The sequence below is a fragment of the Staurois parvus genome, unplaced genomic scaffold (assembly GCF_062004578.1).
Source record: "Staurois parvus isolate SC_StPar_1 unplaced genomic scaffold, SC_StPar_1.0 ptg000078l, whole genome shotgun sequence".
Taxonomy (NCBI): Eukaryota; Metazoa; Chordata; class Amphibia; order Anura; family Ranidae; genus Staurois; species Staurois parvus.
Window position 1 is genome coordinate 5,866,774 of NW_028317874.1, and position 15,220 is coordinate 5,881,993.

Here is a 15,220-nt window from a genome sequence, read left to right on the forward strand (position 1 = left end):
CACCTGTTACTTGCCCCAGGTGAGTTTACAGGAGCATCACATGCTTGTAACATTCTTATTTATCCGCAGTTGTGAAAGGGTGCCAATACTTTTGTCCAGCCCATTTTTGGAGGTTTGTGTGACATTATGTCGAATTTGCTTTCTTTCCTCCCTTTTTTTGTTTTGTCCCAATACACACAAAGGGAATAAACATGTGTATAGCAAAACATGTGTTAATGCAATACGTTTCGTGAGAAATACATGATTTCCTGGAGAAATATCAAGGGTGCCAACAATTTCGGCCATGACTGTATATATATGTATCATAAGCTTTATATTCACACTAGCGCATGCATTCATTCACAAACACTAAGAAGCACTGCATTAAGACAGCCCATTCATTTTGATTTGACTGGAAGAGCACCTAAATGTATGAAACACCAAACTTGTAATATGTTCAGCAAATCAGCTCACCAGGACACAACATATGCATTATGGTACACTGTAACACAGGCACATTAGCAACTACTGTATGTGTGCATTGCAGTGCAATTATAAATGAATGGCACGATAAGGCAATGCAAAATGTACCGTGTGTTAACATGCTTTAGGGTATTACGTGGTAAATGTGCATTTTACAGTATATTATGACAACACACAAACACTTAGGTCTTGCATCACTAGGTTTCCTTGATTAAAAACCCAGCCAGGACACTATTTGCAGGACGTTTGCACGGTCTCCATGTGCTTTCATGAGTTTCCTCTGGGTACCCTGGTTGCCACACTCCAAATACATGCTGGTGGGTTAATTGTTTCCTGTCTAAATGACTCTACAATGTGTATATATGCAAGTGAGATAGGGACTTTAGTTTGTTAGCTCCCTGGGGGCAGAGACTGATGTGAATGTACCATATGTAAAATGGTGTGTAAATTGTTGACACTACAGTATATACAATACATACCTGTAATAAATAAAATAATGGTAGTGGCAAGCAGTACCACTAGAAGTGAACTTATGATATTACCACTGTGAGTGCCGTGACTATGGAGGACTCATTCTAACCCCAAAGACAGAAGCCGATAATAGAAAAAGCTGTATCCCTGGCAGATCCTTTATTTCTTTTTCAATGAGCTTTGTGCATTGTTCACTCTGGAATAAAATTTATTGAAGAGGAAATGAAGGGTTTGGCAGTGATGCAGCTTTTTCTATTACATACACTGGCTCTCTTGTTTGACCTAAACTTCTAGACAAGTCTTATGCCTTACCTACTTTTTCCATAATTCTTCTGCCATCTCTACTATCCATAATACTGCATCTATGGGGAGAGAGAAATAGCAGCTTGCTGACATGGTCACTCATAAGTCCCTGCAGATTTCCACAGCATGGGTCACCTCACAGTGTGGCACATTCATAGGGAGCACTTCCCCAACAATGACATGAGGAGCACTTCAAAATAACAGTGGATAACCAGTGTCATGGAAGAGTGTCTAGAACATCCTATTACACATGGTGAAAGCTTATTTAATGAAGTCTCTGCGGTCAGTAGCCTGACCTCACCCAGTGCCCCTCAATGCCTGAGAGGGTATACAATTGTCAAATAATACAGCCCTATAGTTAGGAGGAAAGTATACACAACTAGTCAGGATCAGAAAAGCTAAATATAGGGGCAAATATAAATCTTTCATAAGTAAGGCTACACAGGAATAATAATATGACTAAATATGCAAATTCTAACCTGGTTGTGATTGGTTCTTTAAAAAAGTGTTGAGTTTTAATTGCTGGAAAATACATTTGCATTCCATGTACTAAACAATATTTGGCAGCTGTACACATATTTCCTTGTTTCTTTCAATCATCAAAAAAGTATTTTTGCCAAATTGCAATTGTTTTGCCAAATTTAATATAACATTTTGGGACATGTTGTATCTGTTCTTCATGGTATACATACTGTAGAAGTGAGACACAATTGCTTAGAGAAAAACTCCAGCCAACATATACATACAAAATGATAAATATATATTGTGAGAATAATTATTTGTCTGTATTTTTCTAAATTCATTGCTTTGTAAAGATCCTGTTGCATCTCAGTCTCTGCAGTTTGTTTAGGATGCACTGGACAGTGGACGCAGTTTCATTTAAAAAACTGGACTCTACCACAACCACAAATAAGATGGGAACTTAATTCGAACATCGGTACAGGTACTAGCAAAAAAGTAATAAGCATATATCAATAATATAATAAAACTTCAGCCTTCTTTGTCATCTGGAGTTCTATTACAGGCCCATTTATCATTTGTCTTAGAGAAAACCTATCAGTGTCAGTTCCTTTGTGATTCATGTGCAATGTAAGTTTCAGCCTGTTCATTTGAATGGGCTGAAATTGGAATGGATTGCACTGCACGGCTTTTGAAAATGCAGCGCAACCAGATTGCATGGTACTAAAGTACCATGCGATCCAGTGCAAGATTGTGTTAACAATCTGCATTTGACATGTCATTAGGAATCTATTGACACCCACAGCAGATCACACACCCAGTGCATTTGGAACGCAGTGTGGGAAATGCTCACGGAAACACTGCAATAAAGCCTAGCCCAGGTACCTGGGTGCTCTACAGAAAAGAAATGATGGCATGTAGACACCTAGAGGTATTTTCTCTTTGAAATGATTGACAGTTTAAATTTCTGTGAGCAAAAGCTTGGTTTTAGAGACATGATAAACAAGGCAGATTATGTCAAATGTAAAGTAATGCATATTTGAGATTTTTTATTTTATTAAGAGATCCAGAATGTTTTTTTAATTAACTGTGTTGTTCAGTGGGTTTATTATTGTACAGAAATGTCTACTTAGATATATTAGTGTTAGAAAATATATATGCAAAACATAAAGACAAAGTTACAAATAATTTGTCAGTGACATTATAAATGGCTCATAACGTTTGCTTCTAAGTTTCTTTAGCTGGTCATACCATAACAGATTTATTTCATCTAAGGACTATTAATAACTCTGTTAAGAAATAAATGTGATACAAGTATGGGATCTTGGCTGTTTTATATAAAATCATAAAATTAGCAAGATTTACATTTTTAGGCCTGCTCCACATGACAAGACTGGTTTATGAAAGTTTATTATCCATAGCAATCAAATGTGTTATTTTTCTAATTTGCCTTATCAGATATCATTCCTATTAAGGATAACATAACCACTCTTTTGGTACTTTTTTTGTAAATCACAAATAAAACAAAATATGGTTTTATGGGCACCTTGTGCCATGTACATCCTTTTTGTAGTTTGCACAAGCTAGTATATGTGTGTGCATTGTCTGTACGTATGGCTGATCAGTGGATAGAACAGTTTTTAAGTCCTTTTTCTTTAAAGATATAATATACTGTATTATTAAAATTTTCTAGCTGATGCTGGCAGGGGAATACTAGCTTTGCTAAACAAAAATAAACAGCAATAATTCATCTGACTATTCCACCCAATCTGTAAATGGCACCAGATGGTCCCTTTCACCAGCTTAGCAGACATAAGCAGACATACAATGAGAATTTTTACTAAAACTAGAACTTGTTAACAATTCTACATGCTGAAATGCATAAACAGAGTTTGGAAAAATTCTTAACAATCCTTCCCAAGAAACTGATATTCAAGTAGGGCTTAAAACTCACAAATGGTCCCACCTCAAACTGGAACCACATTTTTTAACTAAAGCCAAGGGAATAACTAAGACTACTTAGGTACAATTTCATAACCAAAAACTCTCCTGTATGAAAAAATAGCATTGACAAAAATTTTAGTGGATTGACTGACAGGACATGGTTTTTATTCCTATTTTCTTGCATGTAGATCTGGCATATTTTGAATCAGTACGCTTTGGCATGCTGGTGGTCTGCACCTTTTCGGTACTCAATCCACTCTCACATGATGGAGGAGAATGTTCCTCTTTACAAGTCAGAATGGGCAGACAGAAAAGATTACATGAAGTGTTGCCATCATGCAGTGCATCAACCCAAGTGCTCTGAGAAATTTGCATTGATATCCCATGGACAGTATCATTTAGTAAAATTAAGTTTTAGCCATTTTAAATCTAGCAAAACAGGATATTCATATCTTGATTATATTTTTTTGATTTATCTTTGCTAGTGATAACACGCTGGTATGACTAGCATTAGACAGATAGGACTTGCAGGTCTTGCAACTTGGACATTCATTATTTAGAGTAGTTTTGACATTACTGTGTTGCCCTACACTTCATTCTCATTTATGCACTTCAATTTCTGTGAAAGGCTGTCATAGCAGACATTTCCTTCTCTGTGTTCCTGAAATGTCACTTGGATCAATCTATACTGAATAATCTGGTGGCTCTACAAAGACCTGTCACCTTTAACCAAAAGACCATGCCAAGATATACATGTGGGATGTTTAACAACTTGCTTTTCCTCTGAAGACAGCTAGAAAGGCCAGAATGTCTCAAAATTATCATTAGGTTGCATATTTTAGATGTTTGTTATTCTCTAATGAAACCTGCTTGCTTTAGATCCCCTCTTTTACACCCATGTTTTTCCAGTTTTTACAAAATTCAGTATCCCAAGAATAAAACATAAAAGCCCCCAGATTCTCTTTCTTGGCAGAGAGGAGGATTGCAGTTTAGGTTATATTGAGTTTTGCGGACCAGCTAACGACTCCTTACATGTGTATCAGATAAGACCATTGCCATGTATTCCAAAACCTAGAAATACCACAGAAAGGTCCCCAGATTTCCAATTATGGCATAGCTGGAGGTTTATATCAGGGGAGATGCTGTATTAAGCCTTGATGAGCCGACAGTGACTACAACTCTTGCATGTGCATTATATAACACATGGAGGACCCCAGATCACTTATCATGGCATAGCTGAAGGTTTACGACTGGGGTCATAAGAAGACTTACTGACTTGACAGTAACCACTCCCTTTGCTTGTGCATTAGGTAACACCAGTGCAAATATGTAAGGGTCTGTACAGTATAACCCTTATATGCTGCACTGTGCCATTAAATCAATAACTGGAGATAAAGTGCTCAGAAGGAAAAAAAGATGTTGCAATTCTTTATGTAGACACTATCATTCTTTTTTCAATGTCTCCCCCTGGGTAAGGATTCACTGATGAGAGAGAGAGAGAGAGAGAGAGAGAGAGAGAGAGAGAGAGAGAGAGATCAGAATTAGCCTCCTGCGTGTTCTCTCATAAGCAGTTTCCTTTAAGCTTTTTAATTTTCTCCAGCATAATTGAATTAAATGCAATACAATTTCATCTAGGGCAAATGGGTTGACAGTGATGGCAAACACAAGGTCAGCTGTATGAAAACTATTATATACCACTAGCACCTATAACAACCTGGAGTTGATGTTATTATAGCTACAGCTAGTCTTATACAACATCCTCTCATTCACTACAACACTTAGTATATGGTAAACCCAATGTTTTGTGTAGGCTTTTGTAGGAAATGGACAACATCCCAGAAGTAGTTCATTATCCTGTCACTGAATCCAGGGTCTTTAGAGCTAACCTGTCACCTACACACAGCCATACAAGGGTAACTGCCACTATGGTGTATCAGCCCTTAGTGATATCACTAGTTCCTAGTGAATTGATAGGCTGAATATTGGTTCAGCTTACTAAACGGTGGCCTCCAGCATGTGTAGTTGACAGGTCCGCTTTAGATAAGTTGCCTCTGAAATAAATAATATTTGTGTTTACAAAAGGAAGAATAGGAAGAGGAAAGTATTAGTAAGTAAGTGTTAACTGATTCCATTCCAAGTGCCCTCTTCGTGCCGCGCTGTTCTGCTTTAAGTTTGCCTGGTTGTCTTCCTCTTCATCACTGTCCTCAGAGTCACCACTTGTGCTCTCTTCTTCCTCCTCTTCATCATCGTCCTCATCTTCCACCTCTTCCTCTTCTTCACTTTCACCTTCGCCTGCCACATTTGTCTCATATTTCTAGAGAGAGCAAACACAGAATGAATTCAGACTGTTATATGCATAAACAATCAGCTCTGAGAAAAGAATCACATTATCTGCATTTCATTTGCAGTTATGTAATTTGAATAAAAGAAAAGAGGTTATTAGAAAATATAAGCAGCTTACAAAAGATAAAAATGCATGAATTGTATTGTTGTATTCACTTAACATACTACCTCTCAAACTTGCTTTTTATTATTTAGTTATTTAGTTGCAACTTTATATAGTGTTGATTATAGATGGTAGATTATATGTTGATTTATGGGTGCTTAAAAGACCATTATAAAAAAAAAGACTGTATCATGGTAACTGCATGTGGGTAATAGCTTTTATAAACAGTATTAATATTCATATAAGTATAGAGATTTCTTTCAACCTTTGCTCTTCTATTGGGCTATAAACTTAAACTTAAAGCAGAGTTCCACTCATCCTGTCAAAAAATAAAAGTCAGCAGCTACAAAACTGTAGCTGCTGACTTTTAAAAAACAGCCACTTACCTGTCCCTCGGTCCCATGGTGTGTCCCCGGCAGCCCGTTTTAGCTGCCATCCTGAATTTCTGGAGGCCGGCATCTTCTGTGTGGGCAAGCAGCTGTGACTGCTTGTGGCTTCACAGCCGGGTACCCACTGCGTGAGTAGCGCTGCACTTCATGAATGGTCCTGTAGTCTTCTGGGACCTGTCACGTGTCCGAGAAGACTACAGGGAGGGAAGGAGGGAGGATCCATTTCCGATCGCCTAGGTGGTCTGACCGCAATTGGGAGCCGGTACCTGTCAAATTTGGGTACCCGCTCCCCCCCACCCCCCAAAGGTTCCAATCCTTAATGGGGAGTGGGGGAGCAGTCCTTAAAGCGGAACTTCCCCTTTTGGGTGGAGCTCCGCTTTAAGCATTTCCTATAACTATACAGAAACACAAACTATCTGCTTTGCAATCCACATTCACCTACAACTGAAAAACATGTAAAATAAAGTACCATATTATAAAGCACCAATTATGGTCCATTGGTTAGGGAACCTAAAAATTACTTACAAAAGTGGAAGAGTTTATAATTACCATGGATAGTTAAAATAACTTTTATCAAAATTACCCTGATACCTACACTGTAAAATGGTCTACCAGTAGGAAACCTATTAAAATGCCTCTCAAAAATCTTAAATGTTACAACGGGCTCTACTTACCTTTACATGGAATAACACTAGACACAGAGTAAACAGACAAGTACTCCTTGCTCAGAAATCTCAAGGAGGTCAAAATTTTCTAGATGTCACTAATTATTATTTAGAAGTCCACCTAAGTCATCTGACCTAATAATCTGTACTTCATCCCCTTGAGACAGAAGGTCTTTGGAGTGTGCTTATCCACACCAACTTCCTCATATAGACTCCAACTCCCAATTTTAGAGGCACACATTTCCTAGCTTTTCTGATTCATACCAGAAAAATATGGCCTTAATATAAAACAAAATACTGCTTGTGCGTACATGGCTGGAAAACTCCCTGCTTTGCTACTGAAATATGAGACAGAAGATGAATGGGGCACATCTCCCCTTTGCTGAACTATTATTATTGTTATTATTCAGGATTTATGCAACAATACAGTTTAATACAAGAGGGTAAGATGGACCCTGCTCCTAGCAGCGTACAATTTAATAGGGAGGAGCTGGTGGTACAAAAGGTAATAACTATGGGGGATGGACTGATGGGAGAAATAGAAGATTTGGTTATTAGCTGAAGGCAGTATAAGCTTCCTTGAAGAGATAAGATGGGGGAGGCTCTAGAGAAGTCCAGGAAATGAGCATGAGAGGACACAAGAGAGTTAGAGAACAGGAAGTCTTGGGAGGAGTGAAGAGGAAGGTTTAGGTGATATTTGGAGACAAGTTTGGCGATGTATTTTGGGGCAGAGTTGTAAATGGCTTTATATGTTATTGTTAATGTTTTGGATTTTATTCGTTAGGCAGTGGGAAGCCAGTGGAAGGATTGGCAGAGAGGGATGGCAGACATAAAACTGTTGGTAAGGTTGATGAGTCTGGCAGCAGCATTCATGATAAACTGAAGAGGGGATAGCCTGCGATTAGGTCGGTCAATGAGGAGGGATTTACAATAGTTACGACAAGAGATAACAAGGGAGTGAATAAGTTGCTTAGTGGTTTCAATGGTTACAAACCATCATTTTCACAATTCATCTTTAAATGACCATCAAAATCATTGTTCACATATCTACAAATTAAAAACTATGCCCAGACTCTTACAAATAAATTAACATATATGGGACTTACACAACAATACCTAATTTCTGACATTTATAAACTTCTAAATACCATCTATGGTGACCCATTCCCCAAACATAAATGCATGCTCAAATATAAAATTTTACTCAAAAACTTACCAAAAACTAGATATGAAGACTAGGAAGACATATGGAACAATGTGAACAAATCATACATTTGCAGCCTATATAATGAGAACCAGTACAACATTCTGTTTCACTGGTACCATACATTAGAATTTCTTCTCATAACTAATCTAGCAATACCCTCTACTTGCTGGAGATGTAACAACTCCATAGGTAACCTATATTATATATATACTAGGAATGTCCTAAAATATGTCCCTTTTGGGAAAATACCAAATCTCTGCTTGAATCACTACTCATTCAACCACTTTTTTTAGACCCAGCTCTCTTTCTACTGGGCTTATCAATACCATCCATGACAATCTATACCATGTACTACACTCTACACCATGTTCTAACCACATCCAGGTGTCTGATATATTGAAATGACATCAATTTACACCACCATCATCATTAGATCTCTATAAATGCATACATGAAGTTTATAATGTGGACATTTTGACTGCCAGGTTAAATAACAACCTAGAGGTTTAATAAAATATGATCCATGTATCCTCATGACTATTTACCTCCTCCCCTCTCCTTCACCTCCATGTTACCCATACCCTTACACTAATTCCCTTTCCTTTCTCCCTTCCTTCCTGCTACGCCTATCCTTACATGCTATTTAAACTACTGTTATATCAATTGAATAATCTTCTATCTTTATTCCTCATTTATAGGATACTTTGAAATATGTATCATGTGTCAACTGTTTACCGACAATGAAAACCGTATGTTTTTATTAAACAGTTAGTACTATTTTTGTAACATATAAGATTTTTCAATAATATTTCAAGTTATTTACCTATTTTTATTGTATCACAAGCTCATAAGTATATTTTGTTGTATATCAATACACAGTTCCTAAACAGTACTTAATGCATAATATAAAATGGTAATAAACCTTCATTTGTGCTTTTTCCACATTTACATGCAGACCAAGCTGTTCTGCAAAATGACAGTTACAAGGGCTGCAACAAACTATAACATTGCAGGGATGCTTTGAAAGTTGACTTTTATTTATATATTTTTTCCAAAAGAAAACTGTTGCTTTAATTGCCTAAAAGGAAGCTGCAGCAAATTCATTGCAGAATGGCCAGCAAAGTCGCCCTCTTAAAGCAGAAATGAAGGCAGTTAACAAAAGAATGTGAGCAGGCAGGCTATTATCACAGAAGAGACAAGGACAATGCATGTCTGCTCGCAATCTTCTGCTGCATTTAAACTAAACTGCATATGTGTAGCTCAGCTTCCACTATGATCCCTGTGTGTCAGGATGACCTGGACCATTGCAGAGGAGGAAAGTTTAGTTTCTCTTTAAAGAAAATCAATAGCTCTACTGGCAGGCTCAACAGGTAATGAACTATATTAAGGGAAAGGGAGGGGGGAGTTATTGAGAGACTGCAACATATACTGTATGTAATTTTGCCTATAGTGTTTTTTTTTTAACTTTCAACTAAAACAACTATTCACCCATTTAACAAAGCATCAACATATACCTCCATTGGGTTAACTGTGATAGTTAAAGCAGAATCATCCCAGTCCATTTCAGTGTCCTTTGTTGTCTCTTTTTCTGGAAAGTCCTGTTGGTGAACTGCTCGCAATCTGAAGATTCCCAGTACAACAATAATCACCAAAATACTGATACAAGCGACAAGGACAATTGTTGTAGCACCTGGAGAGACTAAACAGTAATTTGACATATTAGCATTTCTTATACTTTTAAATAGTAAACTGAAAGAAAGCAATACAATAATATAACTCCTTGATAATTAGAAGTTTAAAGATTTGTTTTTTCTTTTCACTAAAGGTCTAATGTTTTGCCATTGCCATCATATTGTATCATTCATTTACTGACCTTATACACAAAAGTACAAAAGCTTTAGCATTAATACTAAAAGGACAGGAGATTCAAATTAAGGCTGAGTTTTACCACTTTTTAAAAAAAAAAACTATTGTTACAGTGTCACCGTGTGCTGCAATGTTCTCAGAAGAGAGAACACTTGCCTAGAGGAGCCTTTCAGGAGAATGTGTGCTACAGAGTCAAGGAAGATCAATAATGATGCCTAAATTCAAAGAACTGTTATAGAACTTAACCACTTGACCTCCAGAGGATTTACCCCCCTTAATGACCAGGCCTCATTTTGCTACTCGGCGCTGCACTAATTCAACTGATAATTGCGCAGTCATGCAAAGCTGCACCCAAACGAAATATACGTCCTTTTTTTCACACAAATGAAGCTTTCTTTCGGTGGTATTTGATCACCTGTGCGCTTTTTATTTTTCACGCTATAAACAAAAAAAGGCCAGAAATTTTGAAGAAAAACAATATTTTTTACTTTCAGCTATAAAAAATAGTAAACTCAAAGTTGGTTATAAATTTAGGCCAAAATGTATTCTGCTACATGTTTTTTGTAAAAAAAACCCCCAATAAGTGTATATTGATTGCTTTGTGTGAAAGTTATAGCATCTACAAACTATGCTATAGATACTGTAATTTACGCCATTTTTTTGCTATACAGCGCTGCGCTAGTTTAACGGACAATTGAGCGGTCATGCAATACGGTACATAAATTAAATTTACATCCTTTTTTTTCCCACAAATTGAGCTTTCTTTCGGTGGTATTTGATCGCCTGTGCGGTTTTTCTGTTTTACGATATAAAAAAAAAGGCTGACAATTTTGAGGAAAAAAAACAATATTTTGGACTGTTTGCTATAAAACATGTCCAGTAAAAAAAAAATTTAAAAATCAAATTTAGTCATAAATTTCTGCTAAAATGCATTCTGCGACATGTCTTTGCTAAAAGAAAAACCCAATACGTGTAAATTAATTGGTTTACGTGAAAGTTATACCGTTTACAAATGGCGGGAAAGATACTGGGATTTTTAGTTTTTTGTTATACTAATAATAGCGGCGATCAGCAACTTATGGCGGCGATCAGGGACTTATGGCGGCGAGCAGCGACTTATGGCGGGACTGTGGCAGACATTCTGACATTGGGGGGTACTGACTTGGGGTCACTGACATCCCCAGTGACACCAATACAGTGATCAGTGCAAAAAAAAAAACACTGACACTGTACTAATGGCACTGGGGAGGAAGGGGTTAAGTTTATTTTGCAGGGAAGGGTTATCTGTGTGAGGGGGAGTGTTTTACTAGGGGGCGGGGGTGTGTACTGCAGGGGACACGGCTGATCGGGAGAGATAAACTCTTCTGTCCCGATCAGCTTGTCCTGGAGCTGTCAGGGAACCGACAGAAAGCACAGCTACTGCAGCTGTGCCCTCTGTCAGCTATTGCCGCCGATCGGCGGGACATAGCCGGTAACGATCGTCTGTGACCCGGCGACTGACATCCGCAGCTGTGATCGGCGGGACAAGTAGGGCGCCTCGCGCGCGCCCCCTACCTGTTTACAAAACACATGTTTTAAAACGTGGTTTTGCCTGCCCGTGCCGCCCTGCCGCCGTATTTCTACAGTGGCTGGGCAGCATGTGGTTAAAGTGAACCTTAATAATTGAAACGGTTTAAACTAAGCATCTAGTCTAAGAGCAGACACCTCAAGATCATTTCTTTTACCATTACTAGTCAGAATGGCCTCTTTAATGCCCACTCTGATTTTGTTTACTTTATTGCTTGGACCTGACTTTTCTTGGCTTTATGACTTTTATCTCTCTGTCCAATAAGAGTGTTTTTAATGGCCATTGACACAGTCTTACTGGACTGTAGAATGGCATTTTGTTACAGTTGAGGAAAAGCCAGGTTCAAGTGACAAAGTGACATTAAAGTAGAAGTCCAGTCAAAAGATAAATAAGCTTAAACCTGCTCCCACCCAAATTCTAGTCCCTATGCTAACTACTCTGTAAAGGAAAGATACTTACCTGATTTAAGGGTGCTTCAGTCTGGTCACATGATCTCCACAGCTACTGGCTTCAGGCAAAAGGAGAGAGTAACGACAACAGCTGCAGAGCCTGGGAAATGATGTCACCCATGAACTTACTAAGGGGGTCACAGTAGAAGCTTTTTAGGGAATTGTTGTGATGTCATTGCAAGGATTACCTTAAACAACCTTTGTAGCAGAGTCCTACTTTTTTCTGTTCTAAAGAAAAAGCTGTTTATTTCACCAAGTTTTTTCCAGACTGATTCTTGTATGGGAGGGTCCGTATTCATTATAACCACCTGGTAGACTTTAATTGTTTTAATGAGGAGAGCTGCAGTGTCAATATCCCTTTAGAAGTAGTTAACCCTTAAGGGTTATGTTACCAAAAAAGAAATGAATTGCAGGGGATGCCTAATTTTATGTGTAGCTTAGTGCAGATGTCTGAGAAATTCAGTGATCCAGTCACACTAGCAGAAATTAAATTTCTGGGGATGTTGCATATGCCAGCAGTGTACAGGGCACCTCCAGGTTGCCATATTGCAATTAAGTTTTTAAACTTTTTTTTGAAAATTACATTGACTTCTGATTAAAATGTAAAGACATTTTTTAGTAGCTTGTGTAGCTATTTTTATATAGTATTTTAAAGAAAGTGGAGTTATTCTTTGAGAAAAACAATGCTATTATAGACAGGTATTTGACTTCAGAAGTGATCTGCACACATTCCTAGCACACATTTTGATGTATGAGCAGTATGCGTGTTGGCGGATTTGAACAAACCTTCCAAGGTCTAGGTGCTCTGTTTTCAAAGTGCTTTCTAAAAAACGTAAAGTTGACCACTGAGTATTTCTCTTCTTCTAGACACCCAGCAAACAGTTTAACAACAGTTAAAGCAAATTAAAGCTGAACTAGAAAATGTTCTGGATTACCAGGAATTAAGTCCAATGAGGTGTATGCCACCTTGTGAATGTATCTCTTTAATTTACAATTTTTATTTTTACTGTGAGTACAGCTATCGCTATATGTCCAATGCTCCTGAATCTGCAGAGTCCTCCTGCCCAGTCACAGAGTGCTTTGTATTATGTGGACCCATGCATAAAATACAAAGCTTTCTGTGAATGGACAGCAGAGTGAACTGGTGGGCAGAGGTGTTGCTGTATGAGAAAGTAGCATCTCTCCTATCACAGCACTAGGAGCATAATGATGGCTGTACTCCTGGTGCTAAGTAAAATAGTGAGTTGTGAAAAAAAAAGAGATAAGTTCATGAAGTGGCATGCATCTTATTGGGCCCAATACTTAACCTATACTTAACATACTTAACTTACTTAACCCATAGTAAGCCATAACATCTTGGACAGTTGCTGAATTCCTGGAATTCAGTTTTAAGGGGAGGCTTTTTTAGTAATATTCTAGTAGTAAACTGATATGAACGTTTTAATGAAAATAAAGTCTCCTGTTATTGTGTTCCAATGGAAGCTATTGGTCTGTTGGCCAAAGTGAATAAAAATATCATCATATTCCAATCAACATCAGTTGAGTGAGCAGTATTTGGTGAGTTTTCTAGAGGAACATCACTGTGTTTGATATTCACAATTGGACTATAGTATTAGTATAATGCCATTGTTTCGTCAACATAATGAAAACATTACTCACACTTTAAATAACAAGTAAAAGAATCAGATAGAACACAGTTAAGTAAGTGCAATGAAAGACTATTTGTATTTTTTGAAGAATATGATTTTATATGTTCCATCAATAATGAGTATAATGCCAGTCCATTAAAGCAGATCATCTTCTGCCATCTGCCACCTATTGGGTTATACATGCCATGCTTTGTTTGCTAAGTAACAGAGATAAGCCTTGCTTTATCTACATTCAGATCTGATAATAGTCTCAGAACTTTCTTCTTCCCATCTGTATTTAACAGCCAGCTGTTGCATTTAGAATTCCCATTGCTCATGTATTCAAATGATTCAGTATAGCTTAAAAATGTTTAATATTGTTGATACCACATCATTGTGTGATAATATTTTGTATTAGATCTAAACAGACTTTGCAATCACATGAATTCACAAGTAGAGATGGAATTTACATACCTCGACTTTCGTGTCCCAACACTTCAGTGTTTGGATCCTGAAGAGATGGCATGAACTGCGGCTGAATCACCATGTGATTTACATGCTCCATATAATTTGTATTGTGCAAAATATTAACCTGCATAGCAGAAAAAAATATCAATATTACTTACTGTATTTGGAATACTGTTATAATGTTATGTTTCATACATTTATGACATCTTTTCAGTCATTTTATATACTGACTTTTTAGGGTTTTGAGAAAATGTAATAGATATGTTTTATGGGCAGTTAGGATTTTGTTTTCTTTCACTTGCAATGCTAGTGCATATAAAATAATAATTTGTTTCTTAGTCCAGCTTTTTTCAACCAGGGTGCTGTGGGGTACCTTCAGGGTTCTTCAGGGGTGCCTTGGCAAAGTGCCTAAAAGTTTCCCACATTGCCCAGTAATTGTCAACAATCTGGTGAATAAAGCAACCCTTATTTCGTTACACAAAGTCAAAAGTTTTCATTGTGCAATATTACAACTTGGGGAGCCATGTGGGCCACTGGCATCCTAGCAACCAATGACATCTTAGTTTGGTAAGTAGGACATTGGGTGCCTACAAAGTATTCTTATTTGCCCTTTCCCTTTCCACTAGCACTGGGGTCATGTTAGCTGAATGAAGGAGAGAAACTGAAAAAGAGAAACACTGGAATACTTGTCAGTACCAATGTGCAAAATGTATTTGCTTTGTAAGAATAAATTACCTTTAATGTTGGGTGTCCTACATGCTGTCCTACATGCTGTATTATTAGCTTCATTTTTTGCATTTTAGAATAAGTGCCTTGAGATTGTGCAGAATTTTAAAGGGTGCCATGACTGAAAAGGTTGAGAAACACTGTCTTAGCCAAAATCATATCTACCAAAT

General features: G+C 37.5%; 1 protein-coding gene across 1 annotated transcript in view; it reads right to left on the minus strand.

Annotated features, from left to right (window-relative positions):
• Positions 1–2,719: 2,719 nt before the first annotated feature.
• CLSTN2 (calsyntenin 2) overlaps positions 2,720–15,220 on the minus strand; it is a 1,070,252-nt gene continuing 1,057,751 nt past the window's right edge. The window contains exons 15-17 of the mRNA XM_089669513.1: positions 14,331–14,448; positions 9,861–10,045; positions 2,720–5,953 (exon numbers count right to left, since the gene is read on the minus strand). Of these exons, the coding sequence (XP_089525639.1) occupies positions 5,744–5,953; positions 9,861–10,045; positions 14,331–14,448 (513 nt within the window). The 3' untranslated portion in view covers positions 2,720–5,743. The remainder of the gene's footprint in view (positions 5,954–9,860; positions 10,046–14,330; positions 14,449–15,220) is intronic.